This window comes from Cucurbita pepo, chromosome 4, assembly GCF_057944985.1.
Source record: "Cucurbita pepo subsp. pepo isolate OVF chromosome 4, ASM5794498v1, whole genome shotgun sequence".
NCBI classification, from domain to species: Eukaryota; Viridiplantae; Streptophyta; class Magnoliopsida; order Cucurbitales; family Cucurbitaceae; genus Cucurbita; species Cucurbita pepo.
In genome coordinates this window covers 1,851,822-1,872,679 of record NC_141801.1, presented here as the reverse complement: position 1 = coordinate 1,872,679, position 20,858 = coordinate 1,851,822, and the positions used below count along the sequence as shown (strand labels likewise).

The window sequence follows — 20,858 nt, the reverse complement described above, 5'->3', positions numbered from 1 at the left end:
AACGAACCATACTATTACGTCGTGCTTTTAAAATAAAAAAAATCGAAAACGATGAAGATAAAATGATAAACGAACCAATTATTTAACACGTCCAAACAAGTAGAAACTAAAATAAGATTTAATATTAGGTATTAGTTAGTTTAGTTATCAAATCAAGATTGAAAGCTGACAAAATCCCCTAATTTAATACTTACACGCATGCAATACATGGATTTTGACTTCTTTAATCAACAATTAAATTAATTAAACCTTCCATTTTCAAACATATGGAACTTACCTTCTTAATACGACAAAAAAAATTACATCCGACTGATGTAACAGTTCAAGTTTACTGCTAGTAGATATTATCCGCTTTGACCTGTTACGTATCGCCGTCAGTCTCACGATTTTATAACGTGTTTGCTAGGGAGAGGTTTCCACATCTTTATAAGGAATGTTTCGTTATCCTCTCGAATCCATGCGAGATCTTACCATCCACCTTTTGGGTGCCCAATGTCCTTGCTGGCACATTGCCCAGTAGCTGATTCTGATACCATTTGTATTAGCCAAACCCACCGCTAGCAGATATTGTTCGCTTTGACTCGTTACGTATCGTCGTCAGCCTCACGATTTTAAAACGTGTTTGTTTGGGAGAGGTTTCCACATCCTTATAATAAAAGCTTCATTCCCCTCTCCAATTAACGTGAGATCTCACAGTCCACGTCTTGGGTGTCCAGCGTCCTATTGGCACACCGCCGGTGTCTGGCTCTGATACCATTTGTATCAGCCAAACCCACTGTTAGCAGATATTATCCGCTTTGGCTCATTATTTATCGTTGTCAGCCTCACTGTTTTAAAACATGTCTGTTAGGGAGAGGTTTCCACACCCTTTATAATAAATGCTTTGTTTCCATCTACAACTGATGTGAGAACTCACAGTCCACCCCGAGGGTGCCAAGGGTCCTCGATGGCACACTGCCTCATGGTTGACTCTGATACCATTTGTATCAACCGAAACCCACCGCTAGCAAATATTGTCCGCTTTGGCTCATTACGTATTTTCGTCAGCGTACCGTTTTAAAACGCGTCAGCTGGGGGAGAGGTTTACACACTCTTATAAGGAATGTTTCATTCTCCTCTCTAATCAATGTAGGACCTCACATATGCAGACTCATTCAACCTTGCTCCATTACGAAGAGTACTTTCCTAATTCAGCTACGAAGTTTGCTCGGGAATAGTCCAGTTAACCTATAAACACAGATTAATTACTTAAACTCGAGTTTAACCTTTAATACACGCTAAAAATGATATTTTAAGGCTTAAAGACCAATTCCAACATAAAAGGGCAAAGCAATTAAATGATTATAAATATGTTACATGTTTTTTAAGTCAAATACTATGGTAGCTCATGGATCGCTTTCTTCCATTAATTTTTATTTTTCAAACCAAATAAAACCAAAACAATAAAGGCCAACAAATACCAACAACTCAATCTTTTTAGCTTCTAGTTTCTTCTTAATTGGACTCGTGCGAGTTTAAATGGCCCGCCTTTTCGTTTTCTTGCCTTTTAATTTGTGGCTGACTGACGTTTGGAGTTGAGATTCAAATTATCGATCTCCATATAATACTATTGTAACAACCCAGATCCACCGCTAGCACATATTGTCCTCTTTGGGCTTCCCCTCAAGGCTTTAAAACGCATCTGCTAGGGGGTCCTCTTTGGGCTTCCCCTCAAGGCTTTAAAACGCATCTGCTAGGGGGTCCTCTTTGGGCTTCCCCTCAAGGCTTTAAAACGCATCTGCTAGGGGAATGTTTCCACACCGTGGTTTGTTCTCCTCCCCAACCAATGTGGGACATCACAATCCACCCCCCTTCGGGGCCCAGCGTCCTCACTGGCACTCTTTTCTTCCTCCAACCGATGTGGGACCGCCCCCAAATCCACCCCCTTTGGGACCCAGCGTCCTTACTGGCACACCGCCTCGTGTCTACCCCTGATATCATTTGTAACGACCCTGTCTGGCTCTGATACCATTTGTAACGACTCAATTCCACCGCAAGCAGATATTGTCCTATTTGAGTTTTCCCTTTCGGGCTTGCCCTCAAGGCTTTAAAACGCGTCTGCTAGGGGAAGATTTCCACACCCTTATAAATGGTGGTTTGTTCTCCTCCCCAACCAATGTGGGACATCACACTCCACCCCCTTTGGGGCCCAGCGTCCTTGCTGGCACTCTTTCCTTCCTCCAACCGATGTGGGACCGCCCCCAAATCCACCCCCTTTGGGCCCCAGCGTCCTTACTGGCACACCGCCTCGTGTCTACCCCCTTCAGGGAACAGCGAAAAGGCTGGCACATCGTCCGGTGTCTGGCTCTGATATCATTTGTAATGACCCAGATCCACCGCTAGTAGATATTATCCTCTTTGAGCTCTCCCATTTGGGTTTCCCCTCAAAGCTTTAAAACGCGTCTTCTACGGGAAGATTTCCACACCCTTTCAACCAACGTGTGACATCACAACTATGTTCATATTTGTCAATATAAATTAGATATATTGTTTAAAATATTAATCATTAGTTGATTTATTTTTTAAGAGTATTATAATAAAGGATGGAGATTAAAAATTGCCATTTGTAAGAAAAATTATTAATATATTGACCGACCAGCTTCTTCTTTTTATATAATTAATGTATTCTTTATTTTAAATGATAATAGCTGCTTTTCATAACTAGACAATTATATATATTTTGTGAGTTAGATTATTATTAATAAATAATATCATATCCGAATGAAAGTAATATCGAAGATATGAAATCATAATTAAGAAATGTTTAAAAGAATTGACCGTTACAGTCTATACCAATAAAGTGGGCATTCATTTTCGGTGATTCAATTTTAAAAACTTTAAAGTTAGACGTGTTTAACTTAGAACAATCCTACGTTGGATATACTAAAAACACTTCAAGACAAAGACAAGTAGTGTAACAGTCCAATCTCACCGCTAGTAGAAATTGTTCGCTTTAACTTGTTACGTATCACTGTCAGTCTCACGGAATGTTTCCACGCTCATATCAGGAATGTCTTGTTCCCCTCTCCAACCGACGTGGGATCTCACAATCCACCTTCATTGGGGGTCAGCGTCCTCGTTGGCACACTGCTCGGTGTTTGGCTTTGACACTATTTGTAATAGCCCAAGTCCACTGCTAATAGATATTGTCTATTTTTGCCCGTTTTAGATCGTCGTTAGCCTCACGGTCTTAAAACGTATCTATTAGGGAGAGATTTCCACACCCATATAAAGAATGTTTTATTACTTTCTCCAACCGACATGGGATCTCACAATCCACTCCCATTGGGAGCTAACGTCCTTTCTGGCACATCGTTTGGTGTCTGGCTATGATATCATTTGTAACAGCCCAAACCTATCGCTAGCCAATATTGTCCGCTTTGGCCCGTTACGTATGACTATCAGCCTCACAATTTTAATACACATCTGTTGTGGAGAAGTTTCCACACCCTTATAAGAAATGTTTCATTCTTCTCTCCAACCGATGTGAGATATTCACCAATCATGTTGTAATGGAATATTGAGACGATCAGGTTTCCCAATACTTAAAAGAACTATTTTTGTTTTTAACATCGGGGTTAAAAATTATTTTTGATCTTTATTTGGGTGAGGGGAGAAATTTCATATAAATCATTTCAATCTAATATGGGTTTTTGGTGCATTGAATTTCTTGCCATATCAAGCAAAACAATTTGTGATATTGTGAAAAAAAAGCATCAAAATTTTCTTTTCCAAAGAGTGGTAGCAACAAATTTGGTGAGAACAAGATGAACAGTCTCTGATCTAAAAATTCCATAAAAAGAAAATAAAACAAAATGTTTAATCAAAAAAATTTCTCCCTTAAATGCAGTCTTTCAAACTCAACAGTACACAGAAATTGCTTTGATGGGGTCAGTTTTTCTTTGTTTTGGTGCGTTCAAACTTTTTCAATCATGCTTGCTGAGCTGAGCATTTCGCCCACTCAATTGCTCTTTAATTGTTCTTCAACAGTTATCACACAAAATCAGAATCCTATGAACAAATCCAAAATATCCCAATTTCAAAATATCCCTCTCCTCCATTTCTGATTTGCTCTGTTCTTTCTTGTTCTTCTTTTAAAATTCTCCTTCTAGCCAATCGAAGCTTATGTTCTTTGTTCATCATTTTCCTGTTCTTTCTTGATTTCTCCGTTGCCCTCTTTGCATTGGTGGGTCCGCCATTGAAGGCGAGTTACTTGTTTGATTTTGCTTTGGATTTGGGGAACTGGGGAGGCCATTTAGCCATCTGGGTCGTCTTTATTCGCTTTAATATTTAATGGGTAATGGCTATTTTGAAGCTTTGAGATAGCCATTTATGGATCTGGAGAGTGCTATTAGGGGTCACTCAATAAAGGTACTACAAAAATGGCACTCTAATCTGTTCATCATGTTCTTCATTTTCTTCATGTTTTGTTGATTTTGATCGCTTCTGTTTCAGAAGGATTCTTGGAAAGCTGTTTTAACTTTGGCTTATCAAAGCTTGGGGGTTGTTTATGGCGATTTGAGTACTTCCCCTTTGTATGTTTACAAAAGCACTTTTGCTGAGGATATTGAGCACTCTGAAACTAATGAGGAGATTTATGGGATTCTTTCTTTTGTTTTCTGGACTCTCACGCTTATTCCTTTGATTAAATACGTTTTTATTGTTCTTCGAGCTGATGATAATGGCGAGGGGGGAACTTTTGCTTTGTACTCATTGCTTTGCCGCCATGCCCGAGTTGGCTCCTTGCCTAATTGTCAGCTCGCGGATGAGGAGCTTTCTGAGTATACAAAAGATGGGGTGGATTTAACCACTAAGAACACTTGTGGGTCGAGATTGAAATCGACATTAGAGAATCATAGAGTGCTGCAGAGGGTTTTGCTTGTTCTTGCTTTGATTGGGGCTTGCATGGTGATTGGAGATGGAGTTCTTACTCCTGCCATTTCTGGTATTGTTGATTCTTCATGCTGTTCTGTTTCTTTTTTTTTCAAATGATTTTAGTGTTTGAATTGATGGAACTTGCTGGTTTTGGATCTTTTATGGCAGTTTTCTCTGCTGTTTCTGGGCTGGAACTTTCAATGGCTAAAGAACACCATCGATGTAAGCTTCTTTGCTGGTCTATTTACTTGAATGTTCATGGAAAAGCTGATAAATTCTGATGATTTATGTGAGATCCCATGTCGGTTATGGAGGAGAACGGAACATTTGACTAGTAGACGCGTAGACGCGTTTGTGTGAGACCCCATGTCGGTTGTGGGTGTGGAAACCTTTGACTAGTAGACGCGTTTTAAAAACCTTGAGTTAAGGGAAAACCCAAAGAGGACAAGATTTACTAGCGGTGGGCTTGGGCTGTTACAAATGGTATCAGAGCTAGACACCGGGCGATATGTTAGCAAGGAAGTCGAGTCCCTAAGAAGGTGGATACGAGGCGGTGTGCTAGTAAGAACGCTGGGCCCCAAAGGGGGTAGATTGGGGGGTCCCACATCGATTGAAGAAGGGAACGAGTGCTAGAGGATGCTGGGTCCCAAAGGGGATAAGGGTCTGGAAACCTCTATATGGGTGGATTGGAGGGCCCCACATTGATTGGAGAAAGGAATGAGTGCTAGCAAGGACACTGGGCCCTGAAGGGGATAAGGTGTGGAAACCTCTATAAGCGGTGTACATGAGGCGGTGTACCAGCAAGAACGCTGGGCCCTGAAGGGGGTGGATTGGGGGGTCCCGCATCGATTGGAGAAGGGAACGAGTGCCAGCGAAGACGCTGGGGATAAAGGTGTGGAAACCTTTCGAAGGGGGGTGGATTGTGAGATCCCACGTCAGTTGGGGAGAAGAACGAAACATTCTTTGTAAGGGTGTGGAAATCTCTCTTTAACAGACGCGTTTTAAAAACTTTGAGGGGAAGCCCGAAAGAGGACAATATCTACCGGTGGTGGGCTTAGGCCGTGTTAATAATTACTTTTTCGTTTTCAATTGTTCTGTTAGTTAGTTTAGCTGCAACATGAACAGGATTCTGGCCACAAATTATTGTGGGCCTCTGCATATATGATTGATATACAAACACCTCAGTTAAAATCGTAGTCAAATCACTATCATGTGAAGAAAAGAAGATAAAAAAGGGAAAAGAGAGGTTAAATCAATACTTTTACTGAAACCCTTTGAACTTTTTTACTGTTGTTTGGCTAGCTGCTATAGGATTTAGACCATTCATCTTTTGGTCAAACCATTACCTTCTAAGACACCATTGAAGTATCCATATCACCCGACTTCGACAAGATCGATCTTTATCGTAGTAAGGCTAGTTTTGAGGTAACATCTTTCTGGTAGCGGGTTTTTATCGACCATCCGTTATTGATGATGGGTCCTTTTAACTTGAACTAGTAAAGTTTTCTTTTGTGTTTGTTGGTTGCTGTTGTCTGCTAACAGTGCTACCTTCAAAAATGGTTACTAGTTTGGGCTTGAACATGCTATTTGCTTGCTTTTATGTGTCATATGCTTGAGATGTTTGGTAATATTTGATTTTTGATATCGTAACGGTGAGATTCTACGTCGGTTGAGAGGGGAATGAAACATTGCTTATAAGGGTGTGGAAACTTCTCCCTAGTAGACGTGTTCTAAAACTGTGAGGCTGACGGCAATATGTAATGGGTCAAAGCAGACAATATCTACTAGCCGTGGGCTTAGGATGTTACAAATGGTAGAGTTAGACACCGGGTGGTGTGCCAGTGAGGACGTTGGGCTCTTAAGGGGGTGGATTGTGGATTGTGGATTGTGGATTGTTAGACCCTACATCAGTTGGAGAGGGGAACGAAACATTTCTTATAAGGGTTTGGAATCTCTCCCTAGTATATGTATTTTAAAACCGTGAGGTTGATGGCGATACGTAATGGGCCAATACGGACAATATCTACTAGTGGTGGGCTTGAGGCTGTTACAAATAGTATCAAAGCTAGACACCAGGCGGTGTGCTAGCGAGGACGTTGGACCCCCAAGGGGGGTGAATTGTGAGATCCCACATAAGTTGGAGAGGGAACAAAACATTCCTTATAAGGGTGTGGAAACCTCTTCCTAGTATACGTGTTTTGAAACCATGAGGCTGATGGCGATACGTAATGAGCCAAAACGGACAATATCTGCTAGCGGTGGGTTTGGTCTGTTACATTAATAATCTTAGTTCACACTCGACGAATATGCTACACGATATAACTTTGTTCACAGTTTAAAAGCTTTTTTGGCATCCCAGATTCTACATGTACCGTGTTTGTACTTTCTGTATTCTCTCTTACTGTATAGACCTGAAGTCATCAATATAAACCTTTAGCCAATATTTCTACTGCATTTTCTTTCTAATGTTCTTTGTGTTTATCTAGATTGAGTGTGTGTTGTTATGCGAAGTAAAACATGAAAATGTTAATAGTTCAATGCTTCTGCAGATGTCGAAGTCCCGGTCGCTTGTGTCATATTAGTAATCCTATTTGCACTTCAACATTATGGAACCCATCGAGTCGGGTTTCTGTTCGCACCGGTTGTAATTACCTGGCTCGTGTGTATAAGTTCGATAGGGCTGTACAATATCTTCTACTGGAATCCCCATGTTTATCAAGCACTCTCCCCATATTATATGTACAAATTTTTGAAGAAGACCCAAAGGGGAGGTTGGATGTCCCTGGGCGGCATCCTGTTGTGTATGACAGGTAATGAGAGTGGCTCAACCCACTGCATTTTCCTCCTAGCCAATCCGTTGTCCTCGAGTTATCTAAACTGACCTGTTCGATATTCAGGTTCGGAAGCAATGTTCGCTGATCTCGGCCACTTCTCGCAGCTATCTATCAAGGTCGTTTTTATACTCAGCTGAAATTTTGAACACGAGTCGTTAGTTTAAGACGAGTACATACTAAAAGTTCTCTCGAGTTCATATATGGATGTAGAAATGTAGCAATATGCTTATGATCGTTTTTTTGATACTCGAATCTCCGTCGTGTATAAAGTTATTGGTTGAAACTCTGAGCGTTTTTCTAATAGAAAGCTGTTCTACTGCAGATTGCGTTTTCTTTTGTGGTTTATCCAGCTTTGGTACTGGCATATATGGGACAAGCTGCTTATCTTTCTCAACATCACGGTGAAGAAAGTAACTATCGGATCGGATTTTACGTGTCGGTTCCTGGTAGGTGACAATTTGGTGCATATGAGACAAGTGAATGAACATACTTGAAATGTCGAATGAGTTCAACTTTGTGTTTTTATGTTTCAGAGAAAATAAGGTGGCCTGTACTTGTGATAGCCATTTTAGCTGCGGTGGTCGGAAGTCAAGCTGTCATTACCGGGACGTTTTCGATAATAAAACAGTGCTCTGCGTTAGGCTGCTTCCCAAGGGTCAAAATTGTTCATACGTCGTCGAAAATCCACGGCCAGATTTACATACCAGAGATCAACTGGACTTTGATGATCTTGTGCTTGGCTATTACCGGTGGTTTTCGAGACACGAAACGAATGGGGAATGCATCAGGTATACTCTCCGCACGACTCGTGTTTATGGCTGTTTGATGATTTTTCATGAGTAAAACTGATCGTTGTGTCGTTGTTACCGACAGGTTTAGCGGTAATAACCGTTATGCTAGTGACTACCTGCCTAATGTCTGTAGTCATCATCTTGTGCTGGAACAAAAGCTTTCTCTTTGCCATTGCCTTCATACTCATTTTCGGGTTCATCGAGTCACTCTACTTCTCGGCATCTCTCATCAAGTTTCAAGAAGGAGCGTGGGTTCCCATTGCCCTCTCGCTCATCTTCCTACTAGTCATGTACGTATGGCAATACGGAACGCGCAAGAAATACGAGTACGATGTTCAAAACAAAGTCTCAATCAACTGGCTCCTAGGCTTAGGTCCAAGTTTAGGCATTGTACGAGTACGAGGCATTGGTCTTATATACACCGAGCTAGTCTCAGGTATCCCCGCCATCTTCTCCCACTTCGTAACAAACCTCCCCGCCTTCCACCAAGTCCTAGTCTTCCTCTGTGTAAAATCCGTCCCCGTCCCACACGTGAGACCAGGAGAGAGATTCCTCGTAGGAAGAGTTGGACCAAAGGAGTACCGTTTGTATCGATGCATAGCACGATATGGATACCGCGACATCCACAAGGATGGTATCGAGTTCGAGAAGGACTTGGTGTGTAGCATTGCGGAGTTCATCAGGTCGGAGAAGGTAGAGACGAACATGAAGGTAGAAGATTTGGAAGAGAGCGAGAGAATGACGGTGGTGGGAACGTCGTCGACACACGTAGACGGAGTGAGAATGTGCGAAGATGAAGGAGGAGGAGGAGAGACATCAGAGGTGAGGGAGATAAAGTCAGCACAAAAGGTGAGGAAAAGAGTGAGGTTTGTTGTGCCTGAGAGCCCACAAATGGATGTGGAGGCAAGGAGAGAGCTGGAAGAGCTAATGGAAGCAAGAGAGGCAGGCATGGCTTTCATTATGGGACATTCATATGTGAAAGCAAAGAGAGGGTCAGGTTGGGTGAAGAAAATGGTGATAAATTATGGGTATGATTTCTTGAGAAGGAACTCAAGAGGGCCATCTTATGCTTGGACTGTGCCTCATGCATCTACTTTAGAGGTTGGGATGATCTACCAAGTTTGATTACCCTAAACCCTCTTTTTGTATATAATAAAAGCGTTTTTCTCTAATCTTCTCTTTTCTTAATAAATTTTGGTTTTGATCTGAGTCGTTCATATTTTCTTTCAAAAATACCGTTTATACCCTTTTCACTAAACGATGATTGATTCAGTCCCTACCTCTGAAAGTAGAAGGAAGGTCGTGCCCCTCGATTGTTTTAGAGAAAGGGATCATGGTGCACCAGAACTGTGACATCCAACCGTAGCATCTCCTTGCATCTGGGAGACAACTATGTCAGTCGTTATTTTCGACTCTATTACAAAAGAAAGCAGTCGACCGCCTAATGAGGGAGTTTTATTAATATTTGGGCGATTTGGGTTCTTTAGATCAATTTTCAAAAGTTTTATTAATATTTTTTAACCTTTTAAAAAACTTCGAAAAGAGTCTTTGAATTAAAAGAAGGAAAAAATAATAAAAATTTGCCAATTTTAATAAAGAGATAAAATACTAATTATGATATTAAAATATTTTGAATATTGTGTTGAATTAAAAGGAGGAAAAAAATAATAAAAATTTGACAATATACAGAAGTATTTAAAATTTCAGCCATAAAACTATTTACATCGACGACGTCGTTTCGGCCGCCAAAATTTCAACTGTCCTGCTGGGAAATTGGCATTGACTATAAATAAGCCAGAGTTCCCGGCGATTGGCGGCAACGACGGACTGAAACCAGAGGCCTCGAGGTCAAGGGACCAACAAAAATGGGAGTTCACGGTCTTTGGGAGCTTTTGGCCCCCGTCGGCCGACGTGTATCCGTTGAAACCCTAGCCGGGAAGAAGCTGGCGATTGGTACAAACATCTCTCTCTTTCACTTCTCTGAATTGTTTTAAGAAAAATTCATTGTCGATGAAGTTTCTTTTTTGGTTTATTTTTCTGTTGAAGATGCGAGCATTTGGATGGTACAATTCATAAAGGCAATGCGTGATGAAAGAGGAGAAATGGTCCGAAACGCTCATTTACTCGGTTTCTTTCGACGGATTTGTAAACTTCTATTCTTGCGGACTAAGCCTGTTTTTGTCTTCGATGGTGCAACCCCGTCTCTCAAGCGCCGGACGCTGATTGCTCGCCGTAGGCAGCGTGAGAATGCCCAGGCTAAAGTTCGTAAGACTGCCGAGAAATTGCTTCTCAATCATGTGAGTTTAGTTTCCTGTCCTTTTCGAGTGTTTTTGGAGTTCTGTGCTGGAAATTTGTCTATTCGTCTACAGAAATTATTGTGCTTATGTTTGGAATTTTTTTCCAGTAGAATTAAGAAGTTTCTGTTTTTCAATGGGTGGCGTTTGCTTAGACGGAAGTATTTCAAGCTCATTTACATCATTTTGCAGTCCAAAATTAATTGGAATCTCGTTTCACATTGCTTGTCGTATTAGAAGTCCTACTGGATAGTGGCGATTCTAAATTTTAGTGACGTCGTTGGATGTATGCCATTTTACTCTTCCAGCAATACATAGAAGCAGATGACTACCTGCTTCCCAGATAGCTTTTGTTCGGTTGGAAACTTAAACCTTCATCTCAACAAAGTCGTTTAATTGTGATTGTATTCCCCGTAAATAAATAGTAATGAAAAAAGTTTGTGGTTTTATTTTTCATTTTTCATGTGACTGATCAGTTTGTTGTTGGATCTAATTCTTTTTATATCTACTTAAATTCCTAGTTGCAACTTGCAATTGGGTGTTAAGTCTTGAACTATTCTACCTATTGTTTAATAGCTCAAGGAAATGAGGTTGAGAGAACTGGCTGAGGGTATAAAGAACCAGAAACAGCAGAGGAAGCAGGATGTTCCAAAAAAGAAGACCTTACTGAACCATAACGAAACTGTAGATGGTACTTCTGTTTCAGAAAGGAGCAAAAGCGTCCCAAACAGTGGCAATCATGAAAATCTGGATGGAATGTGAGACAAGTCTTGTGAATACAGATGCAATATGTAAATACTTGGAAGAATGTCATGTGACAGGTTTTTTTTGTTGATCAATTAGGGTGGCAGCATCAATTATGATCGAGGAGAATGGGGTTTTCTCGAGTAGTGCCCCCTCTTTTGCTGGTGTCACTCTTCCCAAAGAGGACAGAGGTGAACAGTCAACTTGGGTAAGTTTGCTGCCTGTGTACATCAATAAGCTTCAAGATTGGGTCTAGTATTTCTTTTCCATAAATTGGAAGGTGAAAGACGAGAGTCCTGACAAACAGGATGTTGGATCCAGAACCAGAAGTACAAGAATGACTCAAAGGGCAAGAAGATTTTGTCAGATGAAATTCATGTAGTGGGAAGTGATTCAGAAAGGATGGAAGTGGCCTCAAGAAGTGCCCATCAGCAAAATTTAGATGAGATGTAAGGTGCACTTACACTTGGGTTATATCTTTATTGTCAATGTCTTTTGTTGATCACATTCTTTCTGCTGTGATTATTCTAGGTTGGCAGCATCTATTGCAGCAGAGGAAGCTAGAGGTTTGAATGAAAATGTATCAGTATCTTCTGCTGCAAATCTGGCAGGTGAAGATATGGATGATGAAGATGAAGATGAAGAGATGATATTGGTATGCTGTCCCTGACAGATTTCTGTTCATATGATTTTTAATCAACGAATTGTTCTTTACCACAGTGGCTTTCTTAAATTATTTTCTCATATTCACGAAGTTAGAAGCTTTAGGAAGCAAACTTCGATGGTGTTTGTGTCATTGGATATCAGTCATAAGTCAGCAGATATGAGGTGCAACAGTGACCTTTACCTGTGAAAATCTGGATGTTTATAGGATAGTTTTCGCTCTTGCACATTTCTTTGTGCAGAATGAAAAAACTAACTAAATAATATTACTTTTGAGATTGTGAATCTTACGCTTACTGGAAATCAAGGAGCCCTCAACTTGTAAGTTATTAATTGTGCCCATCATATGTTTTTATTTACTTTGCCAGCCTGAAATGCACGGGGTAGTTGATCCTTCTGTATTGGCTGCTTTGCCACCGTCAGTTCAACTTGATCTTCTTGTTCAGGTAAGTTTCAGTATATGTACCATGATTGGGTAGTGATGTAACTTCATGCTGGCACATGTTAATGCAAACATATTCTTGGTGCAGATGAGAGAGAGATTAATGGCAGAAAACAGACAGAAATATCAAAGGGTCAAGAAGGTTGGTTCTGAAATGGTTCAATATGCATCTGTCATATATTTTAGGGCCTCATCTACTACTCTTTTGCACACGCACACTAACAAATGCATGTAAGAAATGTACTTTTCATTACCAAAAAGAGAAGAACAAGGGGGAAGATGAGATATCGTTCATACCATAGATTATTGTTTCTTTAGGTAGACTTACTATCCTTATGATTTCCATAATTGTTGATGAGATATGGGGTAGTTTTGTGCAAGTGTATTCCATTTCTTTGAAGAAGCTCCGTTGAAGTTTCATTTTTTTATTTTGTGTGTACTTCTGTTGCCCCTCTCCTCTAACGACTGTCAATCCCATCTTATTAGTTGATTTCATTTTATTATAGGATCCTGCAAAGTTTTCTGAGCTACAGATACAGGCTTATCTTAAAACTGTTGCTTTTCGCCGGGATATTGATCAAGTGCAGAAGGCTGCTTCTGGGAGAGGTGTTGGTGGTGTACAGACATCAAGAATTGCCTCTGAAGCAAACAGGGAATTTATTTTTTCATCATCTTTCACTGGTGATAAACAGTGAGTTGTTTAAACTTTGCTCAAATTCTGTTATTTTAAAAGATCAATGTGCATGATAAAGTAGTTTGGACAGATATTTGAGAGCTGATTTAAGTTGTTCCTTTTCCCTGAAAGCTTGCTTGTTTGGGATTTATAAAATATTTTAGATTCATGAGATGTTTGATTTTCTCAGGGTACTTACATCTACTAGAGCTGAGAAGAACGGAGACAAAGACCTACAGGAACCAAGGGTTCAGCAATCTTTGAGTTCCCTGAATAATACAGACATTCCTAGTACATCCAATGGTCTGGCTCAATCAACCCCTGATAAGTCTGGGGGTTTTGAGGACAATATCGAGACATTTTTGGATGAGAGGGGACGTGTTCGAGTTAGCAGAGTGAGGGCCATGGGGATGCACATGACTCGTGATTTAGAAAGAAACTTGGATTTGATGAAAGAGATTGAGAAGAATATCAATGCAAATAAGGCTGCAAATCCTGAACCCATGCAAAATATTGAAATCTGTAATCCAGAAAGCTCTTCTCTTCGAAGCCAAGTTTTAGATGTTTCAAATGAAGGCGTCGATGAATCCATTAATAAGTTGGATGAGAGAGGTGCAGATTCTATGCTGAATGAAGACACTGCTATAGAAATATTGCTGGAAGGTGAGGGTGGGAAGTCTTTTGATGGTGATGATGATCTATTTACTCATTTAGCTGCTGAAAATCCCATTCAAATGGCTTCTTTTGACATGTCATCCCAAAAACTCTCTCAAGATGGTACTACAGATTCTGGTTGGAAGGAAGCACTTGAAGGAACAGTTAGTGATGAGAGTGAAGTCGATTGGGAGGATGGAGTTTGTGATCATGTAAACCCAGTTCCTTTTGAAGATGAATCAGGAAAGTCAGTTTCCAAAGGTTCTTTGGAGGAAGAGGCTGATTTGCAGGAGGCAATAAGAAGAAGTCTGGAGGATGTAGGAGATGGAAAATCTGCCCCTGTATCTCTTGAACATGACCAACCACAATCACAACCATCAATTGTTGGAAAAATGGCCGAACGATGTACGAGTGTCGAAAATGAGAATGTGATTGGACTTGAAAAGATGGATAGTGTTGATGGAATGAATTGGTCAAATGCCAAGGATTCTATCTTGAAGAAGGTAATCTCTAGACTCTAGTTTGTAATCTAAAATTCTTTTATGTGAAGCAGTGTCCTTACTTTGAACTGTTTATCCAGGGAATGACTGAGAGTTCATCTCAAGAAAAGCAATGTTCAGAACCTGTTGTGTTGTTAGATACCACAATTGCAGAACAGTTAGATGCTTCTTATAAGGATACTTCATTTTCTCTTCAAGAGTCAAATGAAAACAGTGATACTCTTAAGTCCTTATCTAGGGATGCACCTCGTGCTACTCAGGTTGGGGATATGATAAATAGTACAATGATTGAGCCTGCTTGTCGTATGGTTGAGATGGACGGTGTTAGCACTCCTGATGTTGATTCCTCCACAAAAGATTCTGCCTTCGAAAATCATTTCAAGCAGAATCTTCCTGTTGAGAAGCATAGCAGCGATCTTTTGCTCGAAGAAGAAGTTGGAAAAGGACATACAGTTGAAATTAGCAAGGCAGAGACTGAGGTTACAGAGGATGAATTGAAAAGTAGAATTTCAATTCTGGAGCAAGAACGTCTTAATCTTGGAGATGAGCAGAAAAGACTTGAGCGTAATGCTGAAGCTGTCAGCAGTGAAATGTTCGCAGAATGTCAGGTCTGTATGGTTGATTTTCATATATTAGTGGGGAAGTCGGTTTTGTCAGTTTGATTATTTATTTTATTTTGTTAATACACTTGCAATGAAGTTTAGTCCCAAAAGTTGAATTTTCTGTTCTTGGGAGGGGGGAAGAAGGCTCGAAGAAATTTGGCTCATGATTTGGTAATTCTTAGAAGTGAAAACGCCTTTTGGGGTGTTTGGAGTGTGAGATACACTTGGGGTGAATTTGGCTTCCCAAGCCTTACCCACATTTGTTGGAGTTGCAAACTTGAGTTTAATTAGAAAAACTGACGGGGTCAAGCAATTTAATTGGAAAAACCAACCGATGCTCAAACAACAACCTAATTCATGTTCTCCTCTCATAGCTCTTCCTATACATCCAATCTAAACAAAGTTTTTCTAAACCCAGGCTCCCTGAGCATTTCACTTAGACCCAGATTTAAGATTTTGAACCTGCACTAAACACCCCTTTGTGATTTGAAAATCCCAGGTAGGCGCTCCTAGGGGATTTAACCCATTAAGTCTTGGTAGTCGGGGATTTTTATTGTCATGACTGATTTCAGCAGTTTGGTGCACTTTTAACTTTTTCTCTTAACTACTACTGTCTCAACTTTCTTTTACTTGATGATAACTAATTAGTATAAATAAAGTCTATTTGCAGTACTATTTGAGTTCCCTCTTTCTGAGAATGGAGATAAAAAAACTAAAATTTTTAATTCATCTGATTCCCTGTAGGAATTACTGCAAATGTTTGGCTTACCATATATTATTGCTCCTATGGAAGCAGAAGCTCAATGTGCTTATATGGAACTTGCAAACCTCGTTGATGGAGTGGTGACTGATGACTCTGACGTTTTCTTGTTTGGGGCAAGAAGTGTTTACAAGAATATATTTGATGACCGCAAATATGTTGAGACATATTTTATGAAGGTCTGAATCTGGTAGAGCTGCCTGCTTGTTCTCTCTTTATTATTATTATTATTATCAGCATTGTCATGCGGAATTACATTTAATTAATTTTGTTGGTGGTGATAATTTAACCAATATTTTAACTCTTGAATAGTTTATAAGTGGCATAGGTATAAATCAACTTGGTTTTCTCAAAAAGCATGCTTAATTTGGAATGTTTTCCTTGCTTATCTAACTCACCGGCTATTGTTTATGCGAGTTCTCTGCATCATTAGGTTTATTATCTGGGAGTGATACACCAATACTGTTTGGTTTAATTGTAGTTTGTGCCTCTTGTTTTTATTCAATGAAAGTTGAGCGTCTTATAAAAATAAAAGTTATTTGGGAGTGATACAATCAGTTTATCCTTCACTCGGATTGCTCTTCCTGATGTTTTCTTCTTATTATTACTTTTTTGAATTATACTCCTTTTGTTATCAAGTCAAGCTGGGGTGCTTTTTGGTAAGGTTTTGTTGGGTTAAAATTGTGGTCTCCATCAATTGACTTAGATTTTTATTTATTATTATTATTTTTTTTTATTATTATTTTTTATTATTTTTTTTGGGGGGGGGGGTCTTCTTTTGTATCCATGTACTCTATGATTTACTTTCAGATTTCTGAGGATTTTATTTCCTCCATGTTATATAAGCTATATGATTTTATGATCCTTTTTTTTTTAAGAAAAAACTGTCCATCTTTGGAAATGTTGATGCCTTTCTTTTTCTTAACTTTTCTTTTAGAAGAATTGTTCTTGAAAACTTCTGAAATTTTCCTATAGCTTGTTGCTTAACAAGCTGCCCATTGTACTTTTTCTGACTTTCAGGACGTTGAAAATGAGCTTGGTCTGGACCGAAACAAGTTAATTCGCATGGCACTTCTGCTTGGAAGTGATTATACAGAGGGCATCAGGTAACTTACACATGCATGATCCTGCCTTATTCGTAAGAATTTATCCATTGCAGGGATGCAGAATTTCTCTGTCATGATAGATTTCAATTGTATGAGCAGTGGGATTGGCATTGTTAATGCTGTTGAGGTTATGAATGCATTTCCGGAGGAAGATGGACTCCATAAATTTAAAGAATGGATTGAATCACCAGATCCAAGCATTTTAGGGACGCTTGGTGCAAAAACAGGGTTAAGTGCACGTAAAAGAGGGCAAAAAGCAAGTGAGAATGACGCAACCTGCTCAAATAGCAACGTAAGGGATGGTTCTGCATCTGAAGAGAATATTGATAAAGATCTGAAGGAGAACATAGATGTTAAACAGAATTTCATGGTTAAGCACGTGAGATATTTCTCTCTTACTCTATACTTCCTGACTCACAGTATTTTTCTTGACCAGGTGAAGGAAGATTATTTTATTCCCAAGTTTTTCTCACCTACTTATGATTATTTCATGCCCATATTTAGAGAAATGTTAGCAAGAACTGGCATATCCCTTCTGAATTTCCTAGTGAAGCAGTCATTTCTGCTTACATCTCCCCACAAGTGGACAAGTCAGCAGAACCTTTCTCCTGGGGGAAGCCAGACCATTTTGTCCTTCGCAGGTGAGACATTATGCTTCTAATATTGATAAATATTACCTGTTTGACTTAGTTACGTGGTTCATATATTTTCAGTTTTAGCAGCAATCTTTACGCTGAGACCTGTTTCTCTCTTAAAAGTTTCTAGTTATGTAACCAACATCATTACTTTTTGAGTTTCACCTATCGTATGAATTGGAACGATATCGCATATTCATAGTCAATTTCTTATTCAAGTAGGTGGAGCTTCTTCTTCGTTGTTATTATCAGTAAATCTGGCATAGTTGTTTCTTCTGGTATCTTTATTCTAGTGGAGAGCTTCCTCTATTCGTTGGTTGTTTATCTCTTGAAAAATATAGCAAACAATCCCATCAATATTTTTGGGCTCACTGACGGAGTTGAGCTTTATTATACATGATGTTTCCTGCACTTCTTTACATTGGTGAAGTAGAGCCTACTTCTTTATGTTTAGAAAGTTGAATATCCACTGTACATATTATATATACTTACAATTCAACTTGCTCTGTATGCTGCAGATTATGCTTGGAAAAATTTGGGTGGGAGAACTCAAAGGCAGATGAGTTGCTTTTGCCTGTCTTAAAAGAGTATGGCAAACATGAGGTTAGTTACTTCCACTGGTGTCTCTTAGGACCGCAAATGTTTATGTTGAACCATCAACTGAAGGAAAATGGAGGGAGGGTGGTGTTCTTATGTGGAAGCCATCTTTAGCATATCCTTCAAAACAATTGAGTTTACAAATATGAATGGGCGTTCTATTTTGTGTGTTTTTGTCTGTGCTGTGTCCTTTTCCTGTAGTACACAAAATGATTAAAGAAGAAATTGAATATGCTCACATTTTCATGTTTATTGTTTTTTCTGTAGACTCAACTTCGATTGGAAGCATTTTACACTTTCAATGAAAGATTTGCTAAAATCCGCAGTAAGAGAATAAAGAAAGCTGTTAAAAGTATTACTGGGAGTAAGTCTGCCTCATTGATGGATGAAACTGTGCCGAATGTCTCCGTAAATAATCAAATAAATCTTTCTGGTGAGACTCAGAAGAACATGTCTGAGAAGTGTTCATCAGAAATACAAGGTGCTTGCTCGAATGAAGATAACGTAGATAATAGACTCCGAAAACCTTCCAGGAAAAGGCAACTAGACAGAGAGCAATCGCAACCTGCTAAGGATCGAAAGCTAACAGTGAAGGAAAAAGGAAAGCGAAGTAGAAATGAGGGATCACATTCCGAGAGAGGTAGAGGTAGAGGTAGAGGTAGAGGGAAAGGGAGGGGGAGAGGTCGGTTGGCATCGAAAGGTAAGAGTCCTATTACTGAATTCGTCGGAACCAGCTCCAGTGATGATGAAAGTGAGTTCGATGATCAAAAATTTGATTTGGAGAACGTGCAGGAGCCTCAAGAAAGGAGAAAAGTAAGTTTGAATGTTACTGATTCCTTATCTCTATTTTGTGCACAATTGCTCATCTTTTTCTTGTTTGAGACCTTACAACATCTGAGACTGATAGATGTGACGTTCTGAATGAATGGTTTCTTATTTCTAGTAGATACTTTTTCTACGATAGCTTAGTTTTCCACTGATTTGTGTTCATTGATACAGTCATCACGGGTCCGAAAATCTGCAAGTTATAAGATGGACGATGCAGATCAAGATCAACCATCAGATCACAGTGGGTATAGATTATCCAATGATGAAGCCAACGACGACAATGTGGTCCAGGGTGGGTACACAGGTCCTGAAACTGTAATGATCCATTCGGAAAATACAGAATGTGATTACGAAATACCGAAGAGGTCGCCTCTAAGGGATTATCTTGGAACTGGAGGTGGTTTCTGTCCAACAGAAGATGAAATGAGCCGGGAAGCAATGTGCCAGAATAAAGACCCTGCCTTGGAGGCTAGCAACAATGAAGACTACCTCACACTGGGGGGTGGGTTCTGCTTAGATGACGATAACGAATGTGTTGACCCGGTTGCACATCTCGACCGAGCAACCGTGTCAGAGGTCCCCAAAGATGGCTCTGAAGATGATCCTGACCAATCAACCTTCCATCCTGAAAAAGATATAGGCAGAGACCAGCTCAATGAAGATACGTATCCACACGGAGAATCTCTACTCGATGTGGGCGACCCAAATCCTGCAAGTTATCCGAACTCTTCCGAGGTAGGTGAGGGCGTGCAAGAGAAACCCAAGGATCATTCTGTCCGGGCATTTGGAGGGGCTCTTAGTGCCATGCCTAATTTGAGAAGAAAGAGAAAGAGGTACTGATTTCTTCAACGAGTTCGTATTGCCTACCTTTTTTAACACATGCTTAGGAAGTTCTAATTTACGTGATCGAATCGAGTCTAGTCGTTAGCTATTCACGGAGATTATTGGCGATCTTTATGAAATTTTAGAAGCAAGATTGTTGAGTTTTTCAACTTTAAGAGACTTAAGTGAAAACTAGTTCATATTTTAGGGGGTGAACACTAATTAACTTGCAAACAGAGATGCATTCTTCTGCGTTGCAATGTATTGTATAAATTTTGCTGATCTAGTATGTTTAAGCTTATTTCTCAGTCTTAGAGTCAGAAAATTTTGAATTTATTTAAAACGCCCAATGATGATTGTTGGAACTTCTTTTAATTTATGTTTAACAATATAATATTCGTTGGTTTTATTAATATGTATTTTCTAACTTCATCTTCTTTGATGGATGCACGTTTGCAAATATGTACAAAAATCATAGTTCTTGACAACATGAGCAAACACAGGTCTCGAAGAACTGAAACCGGAACAACTCGAATTATCTAACTCGGAGCCAAGTGTTGGGTTGGATTAGATTCTTGTTCGGTTTGCACTTGAGTTTGGTTAGATTTTTTCTTGGTTTGAATTTTGAGTTGAATTTTGGAAAATTGAAATTTTGGGTTTGTCCAAAAAAACTTCTAAATCTAATCTACATTTACATTTAGAATTGTTACGAAAATAAAGGTAAATTGACGTTTGTAACGTATCTTAGTGATGCATTATGACTTGTAAATATTCGATATTTGAGTTTATGAGATTTCAATTATTAACGGGACATGTATCGTAAATCAATAAATGTTTTTTAAAATAATTAAGAGAAAAATAAATGACTTGATACAATATATTGGTAGGATGATCTTAGATTATCTAAGAGTTTAAAAGATGAAAATAACTAGAGTCTAAAGATGCTTCAAGAGTGCGAGATACGTGGATGGGGGAGTACGTAACCGAACGATAGGGGCT

At 39.5% G+C, this 20,858-nt stretch overlaps 2 protein-coding genes across 4 annotated transcripts; both read left to right on the top strand.

Annotated features, from left to right (window-relative positions):
• Positions 1-3,907: 3,907 nt before the first annotated feature.
• LOC111792408 (potassium transporter 6) lies at positions 3,908-9,748 on the top strand. Its single transcript, XM_023673836.2, has 8 exons — positions 3,908-4,410; positions 4,495-4,984; positions 5,083-5,136; positions 7,464-7,724; positions 7,812-7,864; positions 8,071-8,194; positions 8,282-8,536; positions 8,622-9,748. The coding sequence occupies exons 1-8, from the start codon at positions 4,372-4,374 to the stop codon at positions 9,662-9,664; spliced, it is 2,319 nt and encodes a 772-aa protein (XP_023529604.1). The 5' UTR covers positions 3,908-4,371; the 3' UTR covers positions 9,665-9,748.
• A 343-nt stretch (positions 9,749-10,091) lies between these two features.
• On the top strand, positions 10,092-20,167 carry UVH3 (5'-3' exonuclease family protein). 3 transcript variants are annotated; one of them, XM_023673803.2, is made up of 18 exons: positions 10,092-10,492; positions 10,586-10,836; positions 11,410-11,591; positions 11,677-11,785; positions 11,899-12,026; positions 12,109-12,232; positions 12,609-12,686; positions 12,771-12,824; positions 13,189-13,373; positions 13,546-14,512; positions 14,590-15,117; positions 15,856-16,050; positions 16,892-16,977; positions 17,077-17,356; positions 17,482-17,618; positions 18,131-18,215; positions 18,477-19,022; positions 19,209-20,167. In XM_023673803.2, the coding sequence occupies exons 1-18, from the start codon at positions 10,405-10,407 to the stop codon at positions 19,875-19,877; spliced, it is 4,692 nt and encodes a 1,563-aa protein (XP_023529571.2). In that variant the 5' UTR covers positions 10,092-10,404; the 3' UTR covers positions 19,878-20,167. The 3 variants fall into 3 exon arrangements, with proteins under 3 accessions (XP_023529571.2, XP_023529574.2, XP_086979101.1); XM_023673806.2 differs by lacking the exons at positions 10,092-10,492; positions 10,586-10,836 and having other exon boundaries at positions 11,573-11,591; positions 11,885-12,026; XM_087122975.1 differs by lacking the exons at positions 10,092-10,492; positions 10,586-10,836; positions 11,410-11,591 and having other exon boundaries at positions 11,858-12,026.
• The last annotated feature ends 691 nt before the right edge of the window (positions 20,168-20,858 follow it).

Excerpts from the sequence above, each read along its gene's own strand:
- LOC111792408 (XM_023673836.2), top strand. The coding sequence starts at position 4,372 with ATGGATCTGGAGAGTGCTATTAGGGGTCACTCAATAAAG. Across the intron at positions 4,985-5,082 it reads TCTTACTCCTGCCATTTCTG|TTTTCTCTGCTGTTTCTGGG; the intron begins GTATTGTTGATT and ends CTTTTATGGCAG. Across the intron at positions 7,725-7,811 it reads CATCCTGTTGTGTATGACAG|GTTCGGAAGCAATGTTCGCT; the intron begins GTAATGAGAGTG and ends TTCGATATTCAG.
- UVH3 (XM_023673803.2), top strand. The coding sequence starts at position 10,405 with ATGGGAGTTCACGGTCTTTGGGAGCTTTTGGCCCCCGTCGGCCGACGT. Across the intron at positions 13,374-13,545 it reads TCTTTCACTGGTGATAAACA|GGTACTTACATCTACTAGAG; the intron begins GTGAGTTGTTTA and ends TGATTTTCTCAG. Across the intron at positions 14,513-14,589 it reads AGGATTCTATCTTGAAGAAG|GGAATGACTGAGAGTTCATC; the intron begins GTAATCTCTAGA and ends CTGTTTATCCAG.